Raw genomic sequence first — 24,036 nt, 5'->3', positions numbered from 1 at the left:
GTGTACATCCTACATGCTGAGATTATTTCCCGCGAATACTGATATGCCGCTGTTACCATGAGGTAGGCTGCACTCACCGATCTTTCTCCCAAAACTGCAGAAAGAGCCTTCTTAAACTTGGTTCTTTCCTTAAAAATGGGAAAGAAAAATCTTGTTTCTGCATCATCTTCGTAGATGGAAACAAGATCTTCGCCATCCAGAGACTCGTCTACTAAAAGTAAAAAACGGAGCTTTTAGAGCTGGACTGCCTCATGATCGGACATCGCGGCCGACCATTAAAGCTCCTTAAAACAAAATTTAAAATGCTTACCTGAAATTCGTTTTACCGTATCAGGATGAAATTCGAACTTTTCAAGCCAAGATTTAGCTTCAGTGGCTGAAAATTTTGGGTCAAACTCCATCATGTGCAAATAGGGTGAAGAGTGGATACGTTACTCGTGTGCACGTCGAGAGTCAGCGTAAAAGAGAAAGAAAACCCCTTCGAAATACATCTTATTTCCTAAGATAGCAGTCATGTGAAAACGGTTCTATCCAATAGAAACTTTGTCTGTTTAATGAAATTGAAATTTGAGGCACAAGGGCGTTCACGTTTATAATGATGAAGGGGGGGGGGACTCTATTTCAGTATGTCACTCACTATCCGTATGGATAAACTGCCTTGAGTAGTACTATAGTTGTCATAAGTTGATTACTTGTACTAATAGTAAACATTGTTGTACAATTGTACCTACTGGCTAGGTTTTGTCTGCTAATCCCCCCGGAGAAAAAACATCACATGATGGACCGACAAATGAGTATCTCCAATTACCGGGGTTCCAATTACCGGGGTAGCGGAATATCATTATGTAGTCAACGTGGCATGATAAGTCGGTTGTCAAGTTTGATAATGGGGTTTATTTGCAATATGTGCGCTGGCACATTGATGATCAATTTTGCTCTATATCTTAATCATCTTCAACGGGTTCATGGCCAGGATAGAAATTTCAGTGTTGTTTGCAGTATAAAAGGTTGTGGTCAGACATACCGTAATTTTTATAGCTATAGAAGCCATATTCAAAGAAAGCACCGTGGTACATGGGAAAATGCTGGGAATGTAACAGGATTGATTGATAACCAAGATGCCTCAGAAGTATGTGCAAACTTACAGAACCCGCAAAACCAAGAAAACCAACAACGAGAGGAGGAAGATGCCGATTCAAGTGAAAATAACCCACCTTGCTCCGATTCCGATTCCGATTCCGATAATTATCAGTATAGTTTTAAGTGTGCCTCATATATTCTGCGATTGAAAGAAACACATCATTTAACGCAAAATGCGGTAAATGACGTCATACTTAATACCGAAACTCTAATACGTGAAGCTGTTAGTGCTGTGACTCAAAAACTTAAAACCGAGGTAGCGAAAATCGGTCCTGAAGTTTCAGAAAGCGTTTCCTGGGATGAGGTCAGCAATGAAGATTCCGACATTTCAAATCCCTTCCAAGGCATGAAGAGTACGAGAGAACAAAGACGTGAATTTAAGGAGATCTTTGGATTCGTTGTAAGTATATCAGTTCACGGAAAACAAGTATGAGGTATTTCCCAATCGTGCAATCGACCTTTGCTCCGTAATGAATACACCGCCACGTGTTTGTTGCTTTTTTTTGGCGCGCGTTAGCTCGCAGTGCATCATGGGTAAAATTATTTCGTGCCAGCAGCCACCATTATTCTTTCTCGTGTGGCAAAAGAAAACCGTTTATTATAGTTTTACGAAACCATGAAGACTGCAAGTTATTTAAGGCGATTTTCTGGCAATAGCTAGCTGCAATTTCTTTAACTAAGCCTATCACCTATTTTATAATGTTATTTTTGATTTGATTGCTTTCTAGAAACCCAGAAAACGAGTTGTAGGGCACTACCACGGACACCGTCAACAAGGAACGAAAAGAAGGAGAGTCATCATAGAAGAGGAAGTAATCGACATTCCCTTTCTCGCAAGTTTGGAACAGATACTAAACGATTCCTCAATTCTAAGACAGGTAAGGTATAACACCAGCTCGACAGTGTTGAAAATTAGCTTTGTATCTTAATTACAAGCTCACAGATTGTTCGTATCTAAAATATAGGTAGTAAACCCACGTCGTCGTCATGATGGTTTGATAGCCGACTACTGTGATGGGCAAGCGTTTTCGATGCATCCTCTTTTTTCGAGAGATCCACAAGCCTTGCAATTGATTTTGTACTATGATGAAGTAGAAGTGGTAAACCCCTTGGGAAGCAAAACTTCCACTCACAAGCTTGGTAAAGCTACCATGACAACTAGTAGCCAAGTTATGCCCCTATCAAAGTAAACCCCGTGAGGGGGGGGGGGGGGGGGTGGCGGGCAAAGGGGGGGGATTTAAACAAACAAAATACTTAAAGATTTTTCAAATGCCCCAGGGAGGGGGAGCAGATTTTGATCAACTAAAATGAAAAATACAAGGCTAAAGAAGAGATGTTCCACTAAAAGGCAAAATTTCCAATCAAATCCCTGACTCAAGGGCACACACTCAAATCCCCACATTTTGCCCGCACTCTCGCCCAATGGGGTTTACTTTTATAGGTGCATTACAGAGCTATAAAGAAATTGTGAACGTCCCATGAAAGACTAAAAGTAAATCATGTTTGTTTATACTGGCAGGTGTTTTTTATTACACATTGGGAAACATTGACCCAAAATATCGATCCCAATTAAGATGTATGCAGCTACTTTGCATTGCAAAGAGACCTGTTATCAAGAAACATGGGACCAATGTAATGCTTGAAGCATTTATGAAAGATCTGACAGAGCTTGAAAAGGTACAGTTAATCTTCATTATCATAAAGATGATTGTTGACTGTGTTATTGCTGGATTGATGATGAGAATGTTGATAATGAGTTTTCATTAAATAAACATCACATTTTATACAATTTTATTTAATTTTACATAGGATGCAGGTTACCAGTTCACGATCAAAGGTGAAAGCAGATTATTTGCTGGAACTGTGGCATTTGTATCAGGTGATAACTTGGGATCACAAGAAGTTGGGGGCTTCAAAGTAGGCAGTGGCGCTAACTTAAAATGCAGAGAATGTATGGGGAATGCAGATGAAGTTTCTTCTATGGTAAGCAGTATAAAATAATATTGCTGTAATGTATAAGACATAAAATATTTTTTGTGTTCTGACATAATTCTAAGTGTACACCCTTCATTTATTATGTAATGATAATATGTTTCTTAATTGCTTATTTATGATTTTTTTAGAAGATAATATAGGTAAGTTGTAGTGCTTGGGAACGAGGTTATTCCGGGCGAAAGCCCTTGGAATTAAATTCGGAAAAATTAATTTCCGACCTCGCTGGGATTCGAACCCACGACCTTCGGAATTGTACTACCGAACTTACCCATGAGCAGGTTAATAAGTTGTCAGAGGAGGAGGTTAAGAAGTTCCATAAGAGGTACGAGGCCGCCCTTGCAAGTAAGACCACCGACGCCGTAGCAGACTCCGCTATCCGACTTGCCACTAAATTGCTTGGACTTGCGCTGCCCATAGACGACGTGGAGCAATTACAGAAGGACATAAGCGAGGACTATGTCATATCCCAAGAACTTAAGATAACCTGTGGGTGGTTGTCTTTGAAGTGTGGTAAGTTAATGGCAGTCGCCTCTGCGGCACTTCACGTAGCTCAGCATGTCGACTTGAAGGAGGTACTGGTGTCTTGGAAGGACTTTAAGAAGGAAAGGGACGTTGAAAAGGTCTTCCAGGCGGCACTTGCTGAGGTACCTGATCAAGTCGCCTCAAGTCCTTCTTAAGTACTTACTTAAGTCATCCTCAGGAATTACCCAGGTCGCCTCAAGTACTTATCAAGTCCTTCTCAAGTACTTACCCAGGTCACCTTAAGTTACTTATCAAGTCCTTCAAGTCCTTAGATATAAATGAGTGAAGCCGAATCGAAGGCGGAGGAAACCCCTCAAGAGGAGCAGAAGATTACCAAGGCTAAATCTCCAGGCAGAGTCGCTGCCGGGAAGAAGCTCGCAGAGATGAACAGGAAGAACAAAGCCAAAAAAGAAGAAAAGGTGGAGGACGAAGGTGAATCCTTTATTAATCCTGGGTACGTGATTGGCGCGTTAGGAGTTGCTATAGCAGCAGGCAGCCTCTACTTACAATGGCGGGCTACGAAGCCAAAGGTAGAACCCGTGCATGTGACGCAGGAGCCTAGAAGCAAAATACCCGTAATGGAGTAATAACCTTCTCGCTCTGTAATATAATGTCAACCGCGTTATTGAAAACTGTTGAAGAAGCAGCTATCATCACTTCCATCGTTGCGGGTATTGGTTGGGTAGGTAAGAAAGTGCTCAAAGAAGACTTTACTGAAGACCCAAGCAAGAGCTTCGCTAACTTTGCCAAGATGACCGCTGCCGTTGGCGGGGCTATCATGGCAAAGAATTACCTACAGAAGGAAAAGTACATTCCTAATGTATAAATAGCTACCTTGCTTGCAGGCGGAGTCATTGCAGCTTTAGCATTCACTGGAGCTAATTATGGTGGTCAATATTTGGATAGATTAGTTAGAGGTGATCGCAGCGGAGATTTGGCCGCCGAGAGGAAAAGGCATGATTTGGCGCTGGAAAAGTATCAAAGGGACGTGGCGGCTTGGAATGAAAAGAGGCAAGCTTACAGGGATTGGTTGGACAAGAATTACCAAGACAAAATGCAGGCAGACAAGAACTTCGAAAACACAGACTACGCCTTTAAACTCTATGCACAGGCGCACCCCGACTTTAGAATGAGAAAGCCCCAGTTTAAGAATTACTACCAGCCTTCTAAGAAACAAAAAGACAATGTCGAGCTGGTCTTCGTAGGAGTTGCAGGGCTGGCAGGAGGCGCAGCTTTGGCGTATCTAATATAATGATCGTCTTTTTGGAAAGCGACAAGAATAACTTTACCACTTATTTGAATCCCCCCATCAAAGCCTGTAAGGTTCGGCTGGTTAGTTGCTCTTTGTACAATTCTTGGTATAATTTAATTGGGGCCCTAATCACCGTACTTAAGACGCCCGGCAATTATCAAGGTGAAATGCTACCCGACGGACATTACACACCAATCACCCTTGCTAAGGAGCTCGCCAAGCGCGGTTATACTCTCACCACGGGATTACCACACGAAATGACCCTCAAACATAATATGCTAAACTATTCAGTAACTTTTGGAAAGTTTGACCCATTGGGATCTTTATTATGTGCCTCGGGCAAGACAATTACCGACACGGCCATACCCGTGAAATGGAAAGTCGCATCCTCTTATGAAGTCTATTGCGACTTGGTCAATAGTTACAGCAATGGAAAAAAGTCTTCTCTTATGTCTAAGTTCCTGCCCAAAGGTAATCCATTTGACCCAGTAGAATACACTCCCATTTCTTTGAGCTATGACTTGTCTAATTTGGTAGAAAGCATAAACATCACCATTAAGGTGGACGGAAAGACGGTGAATTTTAACGGACGTAAGATCAATCTTGTTTTGGAATTCATATAATGGGCCGCGTAGAGGACAAACGTAAAAGGATTTACTATGGGCCTGAAGGCTACTGGAGAGGAGCGTCAGCTATCAAGAAACTCGCGACCGCGGCCAGGGTATCAGAAGAAACGGCCAAGAATTGGTTAAAAAAACAAACCCTCTGGCAGGTTTATCTTCCCGTGCCCAAGTACATTCCCAGGCCCAGCTTTACCGTAAATGCCCCCAACGAAGTTCATCAGGCGGACTTGCTTTTCTTACCGCACGACAAGGTGAGAAGAAAGACCTATAGGTACGCTTTGACCGTAGTTGATATCGCAAGCAGATACAAGGACGCCGAACCCATAACCAGCAAGGATTCTGGGGAAGTCGCAGAAGCCCTAGGTAGGATTTATAAGCGCGTCTTGAAATGGCCCAAGCTGCTGCAAGTGGATGCGGGGACAGAGTTCATGGGCGTGGTTACTAAGACCCTGAAAGACCACAACACTAAGATTAGGAGAGCCGAAGCTGAGTACCACAGGGGTCAGAGCATTGTTGAAAGATTCAATAAGACCCTGGCCGAGCGTCTGTTTGGGTACCAGTATTGGAAAGAGCTGGAAGATCCCTCCAAACGCAACAGGGAATGGACTCAGAGGCTCCCCCAGGTCGTCGCGGCTTTGAACAACGAGGCGGCCAGGGCTACGGGAAAAAGATCCAAGGATGCTATGAAAAAGAAACACGTGGAACACAAGTCCTACGTCAGAAGTTCGAGGTCGGTCGGACTGAAGGAAAAAAAGCTCCCCCGCAACATAGTGGTCAGATACCTCTATCAGCCGGGGGAACTCGAAGGTGGCAGTAAGAGAGCCACGGATCCTAACTGGTCCCTGGAAACGTATGAGATTTCAAAGTCCGTCACCAAGGAAGGGCAACCCGTGTTGTATTACCTAGATGGCCCAAGTCGTGGATTCGTCAAGGAAGAGCTGCTCATAGTTCCCAAAGACTCAGAGTAGTGCTGCTCCACGCGCCCGATTACACTCTAGGCATGTCAGTCTTACATTGCCTCTACAATGCCCGCGTTTGTTGTTGATACGATCCACGGAGAACTGCTGATCATCATTCGGGTCAAACCTCCATAGTAGTGGTATGTTACACTTGGCACACCGCGCCCCTTTCTCATAGACGTCGTCCGCGCATAGGTCGAACGTCATATTTTTTTCTTCGTCGTGCCGCTTGTAGCGAAGGAGTTTCTTAGCAATGTTCTCTTTGGCTACGTCTTCGGGGGTGCGGTCGTAACGCAGTTGCGGACCCCAGGCTCTTTTTAGTTGCTTGGCATATTCTACGCGACTTACGGCGGTGTAGATAAGGTTGCTCCAACACAGCCGCTGGTCTATGATCCATAAGGTTTCTTTTATGGTAAGCCCTTGCGCGCTGTGGACTGTCATGCAATAGCCCAAGCGCCAGTCTGGATGGGAGGTTATTTTTTCCACCTTTTCTATGGGTACCCAGGCTTTATCGTGCGTTACTGCGTTCTGCAGTTGGATGTCGGTACCGGGTACGTAGACGTCGCGGCGCTGCATGCGGGTGTCGTGGGGCTTGTAGCAAACGGGCACGGGATGCGTAGGGAAGCGCTCTTGGTGTATTTTTAGTAAGTCTTTCTGTATGCGAGATTGTGCTGCGCGCTTACTACTTAGCACCAGATCTTTAGGATGCCAGGCGTATAGAAAGTCCTCGTATTTCTTCGCTCGTACGCGTTTGCGCAGTGTCTTGCATTGCTCGGCGTCACTGAGGCCCCTTAATTCCGCTTTCAGGTTTCTTACTTGATCCTTGCTGCGGTAATCTGTGTTAATTTCTTCGGAGTGGTCTACGAAATCTTTCAGCCATTCGTGGGGCATCTCTCCGGCTATTGGAGGAGGCTGGCAGGGATCTCCGGCAAATATTACTTGACATTTCCCTCTTAGGAAGTCTACGAATTCTTTGAGGATTTCTAAAGGAACGGTGCAAATCTCATCCCAAAGTATCACCGGAGGTATGTCGTGGATTGCTTCCGGCACCCATTTTTGACCATTCCAACGAAAGAAGCTGTGTTAGGTTTGTGCGTCATGGCCCATTTCGCAGAGTTCTCTTTCCAAACGATGCGTTGGAGTTAGCACCTTTATCTTAGGAAAGAGTTCCAAAACACGCGTCGTCTTACCGCTGCCTCCGGTACCGTAAAGGTAAGAGAAGCGTTGGTAAGAGATTGGATCCGCAACTGAAGGTAGGGGGTCCGCAGTGGGGGTTACGGAACCACGGGTGTGTTCTCCGTGATATTCTACGCGGCCTCTCCAAGCTTTGATCTCCTCATCTTTGACGCGCCATTGTCCACTTTCCGCTAACTCGTCTTCTGTGTAGAATTCTTTCATCTTCTCTAAGACGTGCGGTTTCACGTACAAGGAATCCGTAGCTACGCGCGGAACGTCCTCTTTGTCAAACCGTAGGAGCATCGCTAAGAGATTGATATGCGCATATGCTAACATGCTGGCACGCAGATGGTAATACTGCGGTCGATGGTCCTGGTAGTAACACAAAGCATTCCATTTGTGCAGCTGATCTTCTACTAAATAATCCCATTTCTCCACAGACACCATTGTTCCTTGTTCATGGGCGCGCTTGATAAGGAAGCTTAGTTCGTCTTCGTCCGTTATTAGGCGTCTTTGCATATGTTTCTCACCCTCCTTAGCACCTTGCGTGAACTTTCCTATGACAATTCTTGCGGTTGGGTTGTGCTCCGGTAACCACTTCGTGAAGCTACTGTGGCAAAGTATGGCTTCATGCGCGGTGTATTTTAGCAATTGGCGCTCTTCGAGGAACTTTAGCAAGGGTACGGGTATCCATTCTTTCTCCTGCAGATGCTTACCATACCAAGCGTAAATTATGGGGTGTAAGCCCTTTGCTAACTTCCAAGAGGTCAGTCTAACAAATCCTGTAGCCGGCGCGTCGTAGTGGCCGTCTAACGAAACACGAAAGAACTGAGAGTCTGGGTGTCCGTAGCGGTCGTATAATATTCCTTACAATCTCCTAGGCCTTTGAACGACGCAGGGTAACAATGTTTCATATCTAAGGATACGTATTCTTCCTCGTCGTATTCCATGTTCCACAGTTCTACGCACGCTTTGGATATTTCTTTGAATTCCTTTGGGGTTGGTCTCCAGCCATTTCTTTTCTTTGCGGCTAGAAAGTCCAAGCTGCGAGAGCTGAGGACTTCGTCTGAGAAGTCTTCACCTAAGGTCTCACAAGCGCTTTGGATGCGCTGATGCTCTACCTCCGGACGGTATAGGGTACCATCTTGGGTAATAAACTGACTTCCTTCGGGATCCATCAACCAAATGGAATTCTCATGTATTAGCTCTGCCAATGGTGAGGCCTCGTAGATTTTTGTCTCCTTCTTCTTCGGAAACCTAAGTTCACGCCAAGCGTGTCCATTATGCTGGTAGATGACTATAGGAGCACCTCTACCTCCATACTTATGAGTCCCGGGGTAAATGTACCCATCCGTGATATCCTTTACGTGTATGCGCCTTTCTAAGGCAGTTTCTAATTTTTTGATGTTGTCTATCGTTGCTCCGGCCCTACGAGTAGCATCTTCCCATTTCCTGATGGCTTCTCTTCTTTTCAACGTAAGCTTACCACCACGGGAAGAATCCTCAAAGAATTCTCTTACTAACTTGCCGACGCAGTTGCCAGGATGCCGCATTGGCTTAAGCTTTTTAACATCCGGCTCTTTAATCTCATACGCACCATAAATAACTACGGTGACTGGATAGGCAACTTCGTAGAACAGCATGTCGATGCCCACCAACGCTCCGGGGCGGGTGTGCTTGTTTAAGACAAACAGGTTCTGCTTACCAGACGCCCGGATAGGATTACGGCCTCTTTCTATTACCCAGTCGCCATCTAAATACTTTATGAACGTTAATTCAAAGCGGTAGTTGCCTTCGGGCATTAAGTCGATTATCTTTTCAGCCCTTGCGTCGTCCATAGTCTCGTCCGTATTTCCTTCCATAAATGTCGTGAAGGCGAAGTCGGCGTCCAGCCGATCCAATACCTGGGTTCGCAGCTTGCGTACAGTTTTGTTTTGAATGCTTTGGATGGCGTCCATCTATATCTAGGAAATATTTTAACCTTCGTTTGCGACCCTACAAGATATTTGATGGGATTTTAAATGCTGTTCCCTCTTAAATTCCCTCCCGCAGGAGCAACTTAAAACGAATTTAGGAACTATTCCATCGAGCTTCCCTTGCAGTTTCCTTATATATTCCTCGTTGTCATTAGAAAACTCATGCGTCATCATACACGTTACTTTCATATCACATGGGACTTTCCTACGCAAATGGGAAATTAAGCCACCTTTTGTGTAACCTTTATTACATTTTGGACAAACGAGCTTACCACTCATTATATATTTAAGGGCATTTTATGCTCAATTAAAGGTACATTTTAACAGACACAGCAGCAGTAAGGGAATCATCGCGTGGGTAATACCCGCTGCGGACGCATACATTTGGAGGGGCCTGAAACGCGGGCAATACCCGTGAAATTCGATGCTTAGTGACTTGGATTCCGCGAGTCCCCCTTACTGCTGCTGCATTTTACAGATCTGTAAAATGCGAAATGACGGTTTCGCATTTTAAAGATCTGTAAAATGCGAAATCTTCGTTTCGCATTTTATTGTTTCGTTTCGTTTCGTTTCGTGTCGTGGTTCATGGTAAGCCCTTCATTCCGATCACTTTCACATTCGCATGCAGCTCACCCTAGTTTATAGCTAGTCATCTCCTCCATTTTAGTGGTGTTATTACACTGACTATTGTAATGCGCTGTGAAATTCAAAGAGAACAAACCATCCGAAAAGCGCCATTCACAAAACAGTATAACATTCGCCATTTGGAAATATTTTGGCACGCGAGGAACTAGCTGTGGTTGTAATTACAACTTCTCGCCCCAGATCGATTCTCTCTGTTGTAGGTCAAGGAAACAGCAAAAACAGTTTCTGAAACCTCTTTTAAGATTTCTATTGTCTAAGCTTATATTTTAATTATATTCATATATATATATATTCATATTTGTTTGAGAAGAAAAAGTCAAGACAACATTTTTCCGACAAGCCTGTTTCGTGAATTGCTTCACTCTTCAGGGGATTTAATGATAAGAATATTCGTTACTATCATTTATATAGAAAAAGTATACATAATTAATTAGTGGATGTAGTTTAGCTGTTGCGTAATAATGCTTTGTTTCTGTGGCGGCATGAAGATACAAGTTCGTTGCGCTTATTTAATGATGAGAGTTCCGGTCGATAAATTATTAGAAACTTTTCTTTAAGACAAAGGTTACATCTTTTGCTGGAGCTGTTGTAGGCGGAGCTTGAAGATAGGACGCGCCATAAAATGGAGTAGCTGATATTACCGTTCTTGAGAGTCCAGATGTATTTGCTGAGTTCAGTCGAGTTTTTATGTTGTTCGTTGCGGAATGAGGCGGTGTGGTTTCTGTATCTTGTTTTGAAGTCGTTTTCTGTGAGTCCTATGTATGTTGCGGTAGCGTTGTTGTCCTTTCTTGTGACGGTGGCTTGGTATACAACTGATGATTGGAGGCAGTTGCCATTAAGCGGGCAATTATTCTTTTGTCGGCAGTTGCATGTTTTCTTGTCCTTTGTGTTGTTTGCGGTGTCGTTGTCGTCTCTCGGTGGATGTAAAATGCGCTTGTTATGATTGTCAATGATTTGTTTGGCATTGTTCATGCAGCTGTAACTGATCTTGATGGTGTTACGATTAAAGACTTTCTGATAAACACTTTCCTAGAGGCCATAATCTTAGGAAAGTCTTTAATCGTAACACCATAAAAACTCGACTGAACTCAGCAAATACATCTGGACTCTCAAGAACGGTAATATCAGCTACTCCATTCTATGGCGCGTCCTATCTTCAAGCTCCGCCTACAACAGCTCCAGCAAAAGATGTAACCTTTGTCTTAAAGAAAAGTTTCTAATAATTTATCGACCGGAACTCTCATCATTAAATAAGCGCAACGAACTTGTATCTTCATGCGCCACAGAAACAAAGCATTATTACGCAACAGCTAAACTACATCCACTAATTAATTATGTATACTTTTTCTATATAAATGATAGTAACGAATATTCTTATCATTAAATCCCCTGAAGAGTGAAGCAATTCACGAAACAGGCTTGTCGGGAAAAATGTTGTCTTGACTTTTTCTTCTCAAACAAATATTCTGCTCTACTTCTATCGATGTATTGAGCACTATTTTACGGAAAATTGATTCACAGATTTCTTATATATATTCATATATATATTCTTATATTCATCTTTGGTATGTAAAACATTAGATTTGCATTAGGTATATAAGCTTAAGCTTATATGGTACTGTTTTTAGAATATTTTGTAGGCAATTTAGGCTTAATATATATACATTTAAGCTAGTTTTTATGAAAGAAATCAGATTTTGTTTCTGTATAATGATGTCATTTGACCTGAACACAAATCAATATAAAACAATGCAATGAAACTAGTAGTGTTAGATATTAAAGTTGTGGGTTACAAAGTCTGCTTACTCCAGTTTTGTTATGTTGGTATATACCATTTGCACTGATTCCCAAGAGGAATTGAACTGGAGGACAAAATAATGAGTTTTTTTCACATGAGAAAATACAGCTTATTGTTTTGGGAATCAGGGCAAAGAGTCTATTAAGAGTTAGAAACAGAAATGATAGACCAATTTCACAACTATCATATGACTGCTTCTACAGGTTAAGCCACTATATTGTTTTTGCTATAATAAACACTGGTTATGATAGTGAGAAATGTTAGCTGCTTGAGTACTTGCACTAAACTCATGAGAGAATTAATTGTTGCTAATTAGTACTAACAGCACTAATAACTACACCGACAAAACAAAAACAAAATAGCGTAACTTAGCAATATTTTGTACTAATTTATGTTCATAGGTTTAGTGCGAGTATGCTAGGATGTTTTAACACCCTTATTCATACCATTTATGGTATCTAACAGGTGCCAGTATAAGATCAGAAATGCCAATGCAAACTAGGGAACCAAGGCTACTGAGACAGGTCTTTATATTAATCAATCACAGTCTGCATTGGCATTTCTGATTTTATACTGGCACCTGTTAGATACCGTAAGTGGTATAAATAAGACAGTCCTTTGTTTACCTTTAATTAGATAAATCATTTTATTTATTTATTTACAAAAAAACTACCTTCGCTCTCTTAAATCACCTTAGTTGCTTTAAATCGCCCTTAAAATACCCAAAATGTCATCATATTTTCTTCTTAAATCGCCTTAAGTCGCCCTAAATCACCCTAAAAAATTACCCAAAATTCCATCATATTTTCTTAAATCGCCTTAAGTCGCCTTAAGTTGCTTTAAATTACGGCGACTTAAGGACCCGGGGTAGGCCTCTAACTGAAGAGAGTGAATATCATCAGTGCACTTTTAATAAGTTATATTGAAAAAATATGGGAGAAGTGTGAGCATCATATCTAGAGTTAGTTACCATATGATATTGCCATGATAAAGATAAGGGAAAACCAAAGTATAATAAAGCATAAGAAGAGATTTTTGTGAAATAAAGAACTGAGACTTAGATATAATTCCTATAGATTTCGATATTTTCCCTGCAACAGTACAAATGTGATCTTTCCAGCTTAAGTGTTCTTCAATTATAACACATAAAAAATTGGTGTTTTGTTTACGTTCAATTTACTCATTATTAATTTTCAAAGTCAGATTATCGTTATTCAATGTCCTCTGTCTTGGCTTAAAAAGTACATAGTTAGTTTTCTTGATATTTATAGTAAGTTTGTTCACAATTAGCCATGTCGAAACTTTGTCAAGCTCAGAGTTCAAGATATGATTTAAATGATTCACATTTTTACCAGAATAAAATACATTAGCATCATTGGCAAATAATATAAATTTCAGAAGATCTGAAGAGTTCGCTATGTCGTTGACATAAATAATAAATAATAAAGGTCCTAGAATACTTCCTTGAGGAATACCGCATTTAAATGTCATCTGGGGAGAAAAACTATTTCTAATTTCAACATAGTTGCTTTCTATTTGTTAAGTAACTAGTTATCCAGCTCAAAGCTAATCCTCTAATTCCATAATATTCTAGTTTTTTTTTAAAGTATGTTGTGATTTACTGTATCAAAAGTGGAAAGTGGAAAGTTCCTTATTATCAATTGATGAGGAAATGTGGTTAACCATGTGAATAATAGCTGAGTTATAGTTGAATAACTGGAACGAAAGCCATATATTGATGCTCATAAAGTATGTTATGTTTGGTTATAAAAGCAACTAACCTATCATAAATAACCTTCTCAAAGAATTTTGAAAAGACAGGGAGTATAGAAATTGGTCTATAGTTACTAAATTCAGAAGAACAACCACTTTTATATATAGGAATCACCCTGGCAAGTTTAGTACTATTAGGAACAATGCCAGTGGAAATAGATAGATTTATAACATGTGACAGTGGTTTAGCCAGAGATTGAATATTAGCTCTGATGTCTTTATGTTGAAACCATCAAACCCAGTTGCTTTTCCTATCTTAAAGCCAACAGAAAAAAGTGCAATTTCATCTTCTGTGACTGGAGTTAAAAAGATTGTTTCACAAATCCTATTACTAAGATACTTTGTTCAGGTGTGAAATTTGAATGTGGCAGTTTTTTGGCAAGGCTTGGCCCAATATTTGTGAAAAATTCACAAAACTTTTTTGCAATAGTCAGAGGATCCTAAATTGCATTTCCATAACGGTTGTTGGCATTTTTGATTTATAGTTTTTTTCTTCTTGTTAATAACTTCATTTAGAAGTTTCCAAGTGGCTCTTAGATTTCCTTTAGCTGATTCAAACTTGGAATCATAGAAGCTACGTTTTGATAACTTCAATAAGCAGGAGAGTTTGTTTTTATATTTCTTGTATTTTTCTTTAACAAATGGAGTGGGGTTACGTAAGAATTCCTTATAAAGTTTACATTTAGCTTTGATAGATGTTAGAAGTCCTTTGGTGATCCAAGGTTTACTAGCTAATTTTGCTTTCTTTCTTGTTATTGTTTTGACTGGAAAACTGTAGCGGACATCTTCTTTCGTTCAGTGGGGACATCTAATTCAGTAATGGGTACACAACGCAAAACGCTCGTCGATTATATCAGCGATTTAATTCTCGATAATCTTGATGTTCTTCAGTTATTTCATTCACAATAGACAGATTTATAATTACGAGGTTCACTAGAAATAAAAAGTTACAAATTAAAAGTCTATATCTTACGGAAAATCAAATATAATCTTGACATACCATATGGTGTACGTATTACGATCGTCTTGCTGCCTGTCCCGGCTTACATCCCATAATTTCAACTTATGAATATTAATAACCTACGCTAATTAGGAAATCAAATAGTTGTCGTCTACAAAAACATCTTTCGTATATGTTGTTATAAGTAGCAACAAAGTTATCATAGGCGATATTAGGGTCGTGCGAGAATCAAAGACTGTATCCAATTACAGCTATTTAGTTCTTCGCCGAAAAGCTCTTTAGTATGAGTATTTATTTGTCGTCTAGTTACTCTTATGTTTCTAGATTCAGCATTGTCCTGCAAAGGAACTATAGAAAAGATTGGCAAATGATCTGAAATGTCTGTGAATAATATACCATTGATAGATTGGTCATTTTGAATTAAACAGTTAGTAAAGATGTTGTCGATAGATCTAGAAATAGCTGTGTGTGTGAAGTTATTCAAGTAGGACGATTGATAATTGGTAGAAAAAGCATGTGAAAACATAGTATCGAAGAAAATCATTAGTGTTGTTATGCTGTTGATATTTCAGGAGGTCTATGTGAAAGTCCCCCACTAAATAACAGTCTTTTTGTTCTTTTAAGGCAAAATTAAGGCAAAATTTCATTCAATTTGTTCATAAACATTTGAAAATTTGAATTGGGTGGCCTATATAATACTCCTATGACTACATTTCTTTGGTGAGGTCTAACTATTTCGACAGAATTTGAGAGTCAAAAACTGTAAGTCCATTTCTTAGTTTAAAGTTTATGTCATCTTTTATGAATAAACCTACTCCACCACCAGATCTATCATCACGAGATTTATGAATAAAATTATACCCTTCTATGTTTATGTAATCACTGTTGGAATTTCTATTATCAAGCCAGGTTTCAGTAATTCCAATGAGTGAAAAATTCAGGTCTAGAAGACTGAGAAAATCTGTTAATTTTGTGAGGTTTTGATTAATACTGGGAGCGTTTGGATGCAATAAAGAAAATTTTGAGTTGATTTTTGAGTTTGAATAATTGTTGTTATTATAGACGTAATCTCATTAAATTGCTCAGAGATATAATAGTTGCTATTAGGTATGTTAAGATATTGTACATCTGGATCTAAATCCGAATTAGCAGCAATATTTTGCTCTAACTTCAATGGATTAAAAACTAGCGAGATTCTAATCGATCGTGTTGGTATCTAATAGGGCCCTGTACGTTGTAATTCGTACAGGGCCAGCCTTAATGACTCATCATCCAGGTGTATGCCCCGGGGGGGGGGGGGGGGGGGGGTACTCCCATATATGAACTATATGGGGATGATCCGCTGAACAGGGTATGGTTTTTTGAGCTTCTTGTCATAAACAGAGTATGCAATTTCACTCAAGGTCCAAATTCTTCTTGAGTTTCTTGTCATATTCAGGATTTCTACTTTTGTATTGACTGAAACTGGTTACCATGGTCGTAAAAAAATGATACGTGAGATGACATCTTTTGTCATAAACAGGGTACCCCTTTCAGAATCCCAGCGGAACACCCCTACCCAAATTCTGGCGGAGTGCCCCCCCCCCCCCCCCCCCCGGGGGTGTATGAAAGGAAGATGATCTACTAAGTCCATATAGTAATAAGTTCAGTTTAAGTTACTTTATAATTTAAAGCAATCATTAATAAACTTATCTGAATGGTCAGACAGATCAAAGTTAAAGTCATTCTTCGCTGGTTTGTTGTTGGACTGCTTCAGCTTGGTTATCAGGTGTAGTGGCAATATTAACTGGTTGCATCCATGAAACAGCATGTGGAGTAAATCCTGTCATTGACATTGGTCTCGGCATCCTCGTCACTGGCATTGCACCGGGCATCGCGCCAACATATAATGGCGGCTGTCTAGGAAGGCCTGGGCCCTAGCGCCTGTAGTTATCATGAACGACAAGCTTGTCATAGTGAAGTATTTACCCGCTGTTTCTAGCCTCTATCATTTTAGGTATTAGCTGTTTTCGTTTTTAACTCGTGGATACGCGAAGCGTAGGAACGAGTTATTGTGAGGGGTCTGAATATGCAAATGTGTCACTCACTCACTCGCTCAAGATGTTAGCAGATCGATAATTAAACGTTTGTCGATCGTCTTACGTCATCCGATTACGAATGTTACACGACACTAGCAAGCACAAAGCTCTTATACCATATAGATTACTTTGATATTTATATGAGGAAACGAAATGCTCATGTTCCATGTGGGATACATTTCTATCACTTGTAGACGCCGTGGGGGCCCACTGTGCATGCGCACACTCGCACATAGTTTTATCTTCGAATTATCCATATTAAAAGAATCAAGGAAAGATGCAAGTTGAAGTAAAATTATACAATTAACGCCTGAAATAAAATTTCAATGAGTTAGACCTTTTTTTCTGATGTATTTTAAAAAAGTAAACAAAAACGCTTATTAGGTACAGCGTCAACATTTCGATTTCAGACTGAGACTCGTAGATCGAGCCGGTTATCGAAAAAAATAATTAGAACTCAAGAAGGGAGTCTGACTTCAAGCTCTGGAGGACTTTATTTTCCATAGGGACAGCTCAAAGTCACGGCGGTATTCAGCAATAAAATCTCATAAACTCGATCGAGAGAAGTCTTATTATTACTGATCAACAGTTGTATTTACTAAAGTAAACTTCTTAAGAAAATAATCAATGTAGATGTACACGTAGATCGTAGAAAAAATAACAAAAGACGAAAAAAAGACCAATTCCAATGGAGTTTTGAAGGAAGTTCGGCCAGTTTTGTCATTTAAATAAGCCGTTCTGAATAAAAAGTAGATTGATCGCCACGCATTACAAGATTACAAACAGCCGAAGCAATGCTCAGATTGTATGTTGAAATGTGCGAAGGTCTAACGAGAATTCGCTACAATAAATAATCATTAATTTACCGACTTGGATGAAGGCAAAATAAATAGCATTTATAAACGCATTTCTATAAAATATTTGCTCAGTTCACAGTGTAAATAAATAGTTTCATCCGAAACAAATGTAGGAGCCGTGACCATTGAAGGTCAAGATAAGTAGTAATGTAAATCAACACGCATAACGCAACGCTTTATGTTTATCGTCCCGATCGGCCGATTATCTTGTATATTCAGTTTTTGAGCTCGTAGGTCGAATGTTTGCTGGAATAAAACACACAGCCCGCCTTTGAGCGTTTTCAAATAAATATTTTTCAATTATACTCTATACTTGACTCAGTTGACTCTATCGAAGTCGTAGTCGAAGTCGTCTTTCGTATTAATTGAAGTTCAGACAATTAATTCATCACAGAAATCGCTTTCAAACTCAACAAAATAGCGAAGAACTAGGTGTTAAAAGGAAAATAAAAAGGACGATTACTCATCTTACTAGATAAATTGAGTATTCAAAATATTAAATCGAGCGAAGTATTTGGAATCCTTTGAGAATGTCAACAAGCTGAGGGCACAGGAAGACCAATCTAAATATTCGAAAAGTCCAACAAGTATCCACGAGTTCGCCTAAGAGCCTTTGATTCGATGATCCGGTCAGAGAAGTCTTCTCTGATGCGGCTTGCTGCCCTTCAACTTTCTTCTCGACCGTATTAATTCTTCCCGATCTTTATAGTTTAGAAATTTAGCCACAATTGGTCTTGGTCTATTCACATCAGGCTTCTTTGCTCCTACTCTGTGGACTCTTTCAATAACAATATTATCAGCATCAAGCTCGAGTTTATCTTTGATTACTTCTTTGATTTTTCCTCCGACTGCTGCCAGGATTCGTTCCCGCGTTTGACTTCTTCGATTCCCTCAAAGCGCAAGTTATTTCTTCTGCAAATGATGCTGCAAGGGCCACAAATGAACAATATGCTCAACCAAAGCCATGTGTTCAAGCCCGTGAAAATGAGATTAATAGAGTATTAAGGACAAAGCGGGGGCGGGTTGTCCGGCTTCCCGAGAGATATAGCTAATTCTAATTTATTCCAATGTATAAAAGGAAGAATTAGTTCTTTATGCAAACCAGTCAGTTACTGGAGAAGCAAACAGTGAAACCAATAAAATCTAACTGACTCGAAGATTATAAGCTTGAAGTTATCTTCTTATGGGCCTGAACACCATGTTATTCTCATTATCATCAATATACTAGGCCAAGTTAAGCTAATTTTCAAAGTTGCCGTACGAGATTTTTGGAGTTGAATCTTTGGTGGGCTGCAAACGTATTTGCGGCCCGCCAAAATCCATTATCGCCCGCTGGGCGCGCGTTTTCAAGAGGACAGTTTGTTGTTTGGTCTTGTATATTGATGATAATGCAGAATAAACAGATCCTAATGAGTCGAGAGTAAACTAAAGGTGATATTTGTTCATATTTTTTTGTTTTTTCTTTCTGTGATGGTAGGACGCCTGCCAAAATAACATAAAATGTGCTACCATCATTATCTTTAATACTCTTTAGAGAAAGTTCTTGGACATGCCCACTTTGAAACAAGTTGTAGTCTTCAAATGGACGCCAAGAAGCAAGCATTTCTTAATCATAGCCTGGCCTGTGCATGATTAGGTGGTTGAAAATTTCTAACCAACCAAATGGGAGTAGCTTGGAAAAGTCTCTTGTTAGGTCTTTCATTTGAAATGGATCTGAAATCTTTTTTTCCTGATGGCAATGCCAATCTATATTTTAAACATTCTTCTAGTGAATCAGTTTCAAAGTCAGGGTCACAAACAATATTCATATCAACAATAGCCTTTGCCAATTCAATGATTTTGGGCTTGTTGTTAATGTTTACTGAAATACCTCTAGATGAAACAAACTCCTTAAGTTGTTTTACATTCATATTTTCAAAATCAGATGGTTGAATTTTGATTTTAGCAGCAGATTGCTGATTAGGTTGTTTATATAATTTACAGGTTGGTTGTTGATTACCTGTAGTAGCTGTTGGTTGTTGTGATTTGACTTTAGTGGCTGGTTGCTGCTTAGTTGAAGTAGCTGTTGCTTGTTGATATAATTTAGTGGCTGGTTGCTGATTAGTTGTAGTAGCTGTTGCTTGTTGATATAATTTAGTGGCTGCAGGTTGCTGATTAGTTGTAGTAGCTGTTGCTTGTTGATATAATTTAGTGGCTGGTTGCTGATTAGTTGATTAGTTGTAGTAGCTGTTGCTTGTTGATATAATTTAGTGGCTGGTTGCTGATTATTTTTAGTAGCTGTTGCTTGTACGTTGATATAATTTAGTGGCTGGTTGCTGATTAGTTGTAGTAGCTGTTGCTTGTTGATATAATTTAGTGGCTGGTTGCTGATTAGTTGTAGTAGCTGTTGTTTGTTGATATAATTTAGTGGCTGGTTGCTGATTAGTTGAAGTAGCTGTTGTTTGTTGATATAATGTAGTGGCTGGTTGCTGATTATTTTTAGTAGCTGTTGCTTGTACGTTGATATAATTTAGTGGCTGGTTGCTGATTAGTTGAAGTAGCTGTTGCTTGTTGATATAATGTAGTGGCTGGTTGCTGATTAGTTGTAGTAGCTGTTGTTTGTTGATATAATTTAGTGGCTGGTTGCCTGATTAGTTGTAGTAGCTGTTGCTTGTACGTTGATATAATTTAGTGGCTGGTTGCTGATTATTTTTAGTAGCTGTTGCTTGTTGATATAATTTAGTGGCTGGTTGCTGATTAGTTGTAGTAGCTGTTGCTTGTTGATATAATGTAGTGGCTGGTTGCTGATTATTTTTAGTAGCTGTTGCTTGTTGATATAATGTAGTGGCTGGTTGCTGATTATTTTTAGTAGCTGTTGCTTGTTGATATAATTTAGTGGCTGGTTGCTGATTAGTTGTAGTAGCTGTTGCTTGTTGATATAATTTAGTGGCTGGTTGCTGATTATTTTTAGTAGCTGTTGCTTGTACGTTGATATAATTTAGTGGCTGGTTGCTGATTAGTTGTAGTAGCTGTTGCTTGTTGATATAATTTAGTGGCTGGTTGCTGTTTATTTTTAGTAGCTGTTGCTTGTACGTTGATATAATTTAGTGGCTGGTTGCTGATTAGTTGAAGTAGCTGTTGCTTGTTGATATAATTTAGTGGCTGGTTGCTGATTAGTTGTAGTAGCTGTTGCTTGTTGATATAATTAAGTGGCTGGTTGCTGATTAGTTGTAGTAGCTGTTGCTTGTTGATATAATTTAGTGGTTGGTTGCTGGTTATTTGTACATGTAGTAGCGTTTGGCTTTTGATATTTGACTTTAGTGGATGGTTGCTGATTAGTTTGTTGAGATTTGACTTTGGTGGCATATGTCTGTTTAGTTGGTAGTTACAGGCTGCTGATTAGATGCTAAATCAATTTTTGTCACAGGACTAAATGGGTTAGAGGGTATTGGAATAATGTAGCACAGCTAACAATGTCCATAGTCTCTACACGGATACCCAGCTTTAGAGCCATCACAATGTGCTGCATCACTGTATCCTTTGCAAAAGCTTGAGCTTGATTTTCTTCGATCAAATCACACGTTAGCTTTCTGATTTTGGTCACTCTTTTCGTCTCTCCATAAGGCAATGGCTCGGTAAAAACTGTTACCAACGCCACGCACTACAATTTCTTTTCGATTCAACATATTTTGTAAGCTTATGCACTTGTCATCGGCTTCCACGAGGGGGGGGACCCCGGGCTAGACTCGGGGAAATGTGGGGGAAAGTGGGGACTTAGCCTTAAATCTAATGGTGGTCATACTCTTGATCTTATGGTTACTCGTACTGATGACGATCTGGTATCTGACACCCGTGTGTCGGATTTGATTATCTCTGATCATTTTCCTGTTCTTTGTCACCTAAATCTTGTGAAACCTCTAAGCAAGAAAAAAATTGTCTCGCTTAGAAATTTAAAGTCTGTCTGTCTTGAATCATTTAAATGTGATATCAGTGATTCCTTTGTTCTTGAGGACAATTCAGACCTGTCAATGCTGGTATCGCAGTATCATGAGGTACTTTCTTCTACACTTGACTCTCATGCTCCGCTTAAGCGTAGAGCTGTTACTATCCGCGTCAAGAAGGCGCCTTGGTATACCCCTGAGATTGATTCTCAGAAGAAATTGAGACGAAGGTATGAGCGTCGTTGGAGGTCGACTGGACTTGCTTCTGACAAGGAGCGTTTTTCTGGGCAATGCGTAGTTGTCAATAGAATGTTGTTTTTATCCAAACAACAGTATTTCAGCAGTGTGATCGCTGATAATGAGAATGACCAGCGCTCTCTCTTCAAGATCGTCTCTAACCTACTTCGGCCGAAGCAGAACTTACAGTATCCACCTAGTTCTGATGACACATGTCTGGCTAACTCTTTCATTCAGTTCTTCTCTAATAAGATAGAACGCATCAAACTGGGTATTTCTAAAACTCTATCTGGTCAAACTCAGTTGCAACTAGAGACTGTTACTTGCTCCTCTACTTTTCGATGTTTTGAAGCTTTAAGCCATGACGATGTCTCACGCTTGGTTGGGTCTACTGCGAAGTCATGTAGCCTTGACCCAATACCTGCCTCTCTCCTGATAGAGTGTCTTGATCTTCTAATACCAGTTTTCACAAATATTATCAACCTCTCTCTTTCCCAAGGTGTGTTTCCTGATTCTCTGAAAATTGCTAAACTTACACCTATTCTCAAAAAGCCAAATGCAGACCATGATGATTTTTCCAATTTCCGTCCTGTTTCTAATCTACCGTTTATCTCTAAACTAATTGAAAAGGCTGTTGCATCTCAGTTAAACAGTTATCTAATGGACCATAATCTTCACGATTCATTCCAGTCGGCTTATAAAGCTATGCACAGCACTGAGACTGCTTTGGTGTGTGTCTATAACGACATTCTTCAATCAGTTGATGCTGGCAACTGTGTTATTCTTATTTTCCTTGATATGTCAGCTGCCTTTGACACAGTTGTTCATGATACTCTACTTGATAGACTTGCTTATCGGTTTGGAATTGGTGATGTTGTGTTAAGCTGGTTTAGATCCTACCTTTCTAACAGGAAGCAATTTGTTGATATCAATGACTGCTCATCCTGCCTTGTTTATCTCGATGTTGGAGTTCCGCAAAGCTCCGTACTGGGCCCTGTTCTTTACTTGCTTTACACCTCTCCATTGGCTGACATTGTTAAGCGACACAATCTTAACTATCATTTCTATGCTGATGATTCTCAGCTCTATATATCTTTTAAGGGCAATGACAAACTTGTGCAATCTAGACAATCGTTAGAGGAATGTCTAACCGACATCTCTAGGTGGATGCTTTCCAATGGCTTAAAGTTAAACCATAATAAGACTGAACTTATGTGCATCCACTCTAGATTTCAAGATCGTCCTTCCTTGAGGGAAATTCTTGTCTGTGGCGACACCATTGTCCTTTGTATGTCAGCCGTTAATCTTGGAGTTGTTTTTGACCAATGTATGACCGGGGAGCTCCAAGTTAACAATATCTGTAAATCATCTTACTTTCATTTGAGGAATCTGTCAACTATCAGGAAATACTTAACCTCTCATGCTGCTCAGTCGGTTATCCATGCTCTTATTTCTTCTACACTAGACTACTGTAATGCTCTACTTTATGGACTTCCTAAATATGTCGTGGAGAGGCTGCAACGCATTCAGAACTCTGCTGCTCGTGTTGTCACCTTCACCAGGAAATTTGACCACATCACTCCTGTGTTGGTTGACCTGCACTGGTTGCCAGTATACTACAGAGTAATTTTCAAGATGCTGTTGCTGACCTACAAGGCCTTACATGGCCTTGCCCCAACATATCTGTCTGATCTTCTGTGCTATCGTTCTTCTTCTTATGCTCTCCGATCTATCTCCAACAAACTTCTGGTTGAACCTAAAGCTAGGCGTACTACGTATGGTTTCAGGTCATTTTCCTTTGCTGCTCCCAGATTATGGAATAGGCTCCCTTTTGAGATTCGCTCTTGTACTACTGTTGCTTCCTTTAAAAGTAAGCTTAAAACTTATTTATTTACTTTATTCCTTAATAATAGGAAATATATTTAGATCTCTTTTGTTTGATTCATTTCCTGCTTTTATGCATATTGCCTTTAGGCTTTTAAGATAAGTTTTTCCTTTTATAATTAGATTTACTTATTAATATTTTAAATACGTAGCATTGTAAATATTGTAAATACATATATATAATTTATGCATATATTCCTGTTGTAAAGCGCCTTGGACATGCTCATGGATATGAGCGCT

At 40.0% G+C, this 24,036-nt stretch overlaps 1 protein-coding gene and 1 long non-coding RNA gene across 2 annotated transcripts; one reads left to right on the top strand and one right to left on the bottom strand.

The window, feature by feature from the left end:
- Window positions 1-886: 886 nt before the first annotated feature.
- LOC148907281 (uncharacterized) lies at window positions 887-3,239 on the top strand. Its single transcript, XM_089036839.1, has 5 exons — window positions 887-1,540; window positions 1,869-2,018; window positions 2,106-2,280; window positions 2,660-2,817; window positions 2,950-3,239. The coding sequence occupies exons 1-5, from the start codon at window positions 887-889 to the stop codon at window positions 3,139-3,141; spliced, it is 1,329 nt and encodes a 442-aa protein (XP_088892965.1). The 3' UTR covers window positions 3,142-3,239.
- Window positions 3,240-13,239: 10,000 nt separating this feature from the next.
- On the bottom strand, window positions 13,240-15,477 carry LOC148907280 (uncharacterized). The gene is made up of 2 exons (XR_016121064.1): window positions 14,860-15,477; window positions 13,240-14,792 (listed from the first exon to the last, which is right to left on the bottom strand). It is a non-coding gene; the product is annotated as an uncharacterized LOC148907280 (long non-coding RNA).
- Between the last annotated feature and the right edge of the window lie 8,559 nt (window positions 15,478-24,036).

The sequence above is a fragment of the Actinia tenebrosa genome, unplaced genomic scaffold, assembly GCF_029948245.1.
Source record: "Actinia tenebrosa isolate PJP-AT-01 unplaced genomic scaffold, QUT_ActTen_1.0 PGA_scaffold4__44_contigs__length_22323623, whole genome shotgun sequence".
Taxonomy (NCBI): domain Eukaryota; kingdom Metazoa; phylum Cnidaria; class Anthozoa; order Actiniaria; family Actiniidae; genus Actinia; species Actinia tenebrosa.
Note: the sequence above shows the minus strand (reverse complement) of the source record. Positions and strands in the feature narration are given on the sequence as shown.

What these genes read in the sequence shown, in the direction of transcription:
- LOC148907281 (XM_089036839.1), top strand. Translation starts at nt 887, where the DNA reads ATGGGGTTTATTTGCAATATGTGCGCTGGCACATTGATGATCAATTTT. An exon ending in AGGAGATCTTTGGATTCGTT is followed by an intron (nt 1,541 to 1,868) that starts GTAAGTATATCA and finishes ATTGCTTTCTAG; the next exon opens with AAACCCAGAAAACGAGTTGT. An exon ending in ATCTGACAGAGCTTGAAAAG is followed by an intron (nt 2,818 to 2,949) that starts GTACAGTTAATC and finishes AATTTTACATAG; the next exon opens with GATGCAGGTTACCAGTTCAC.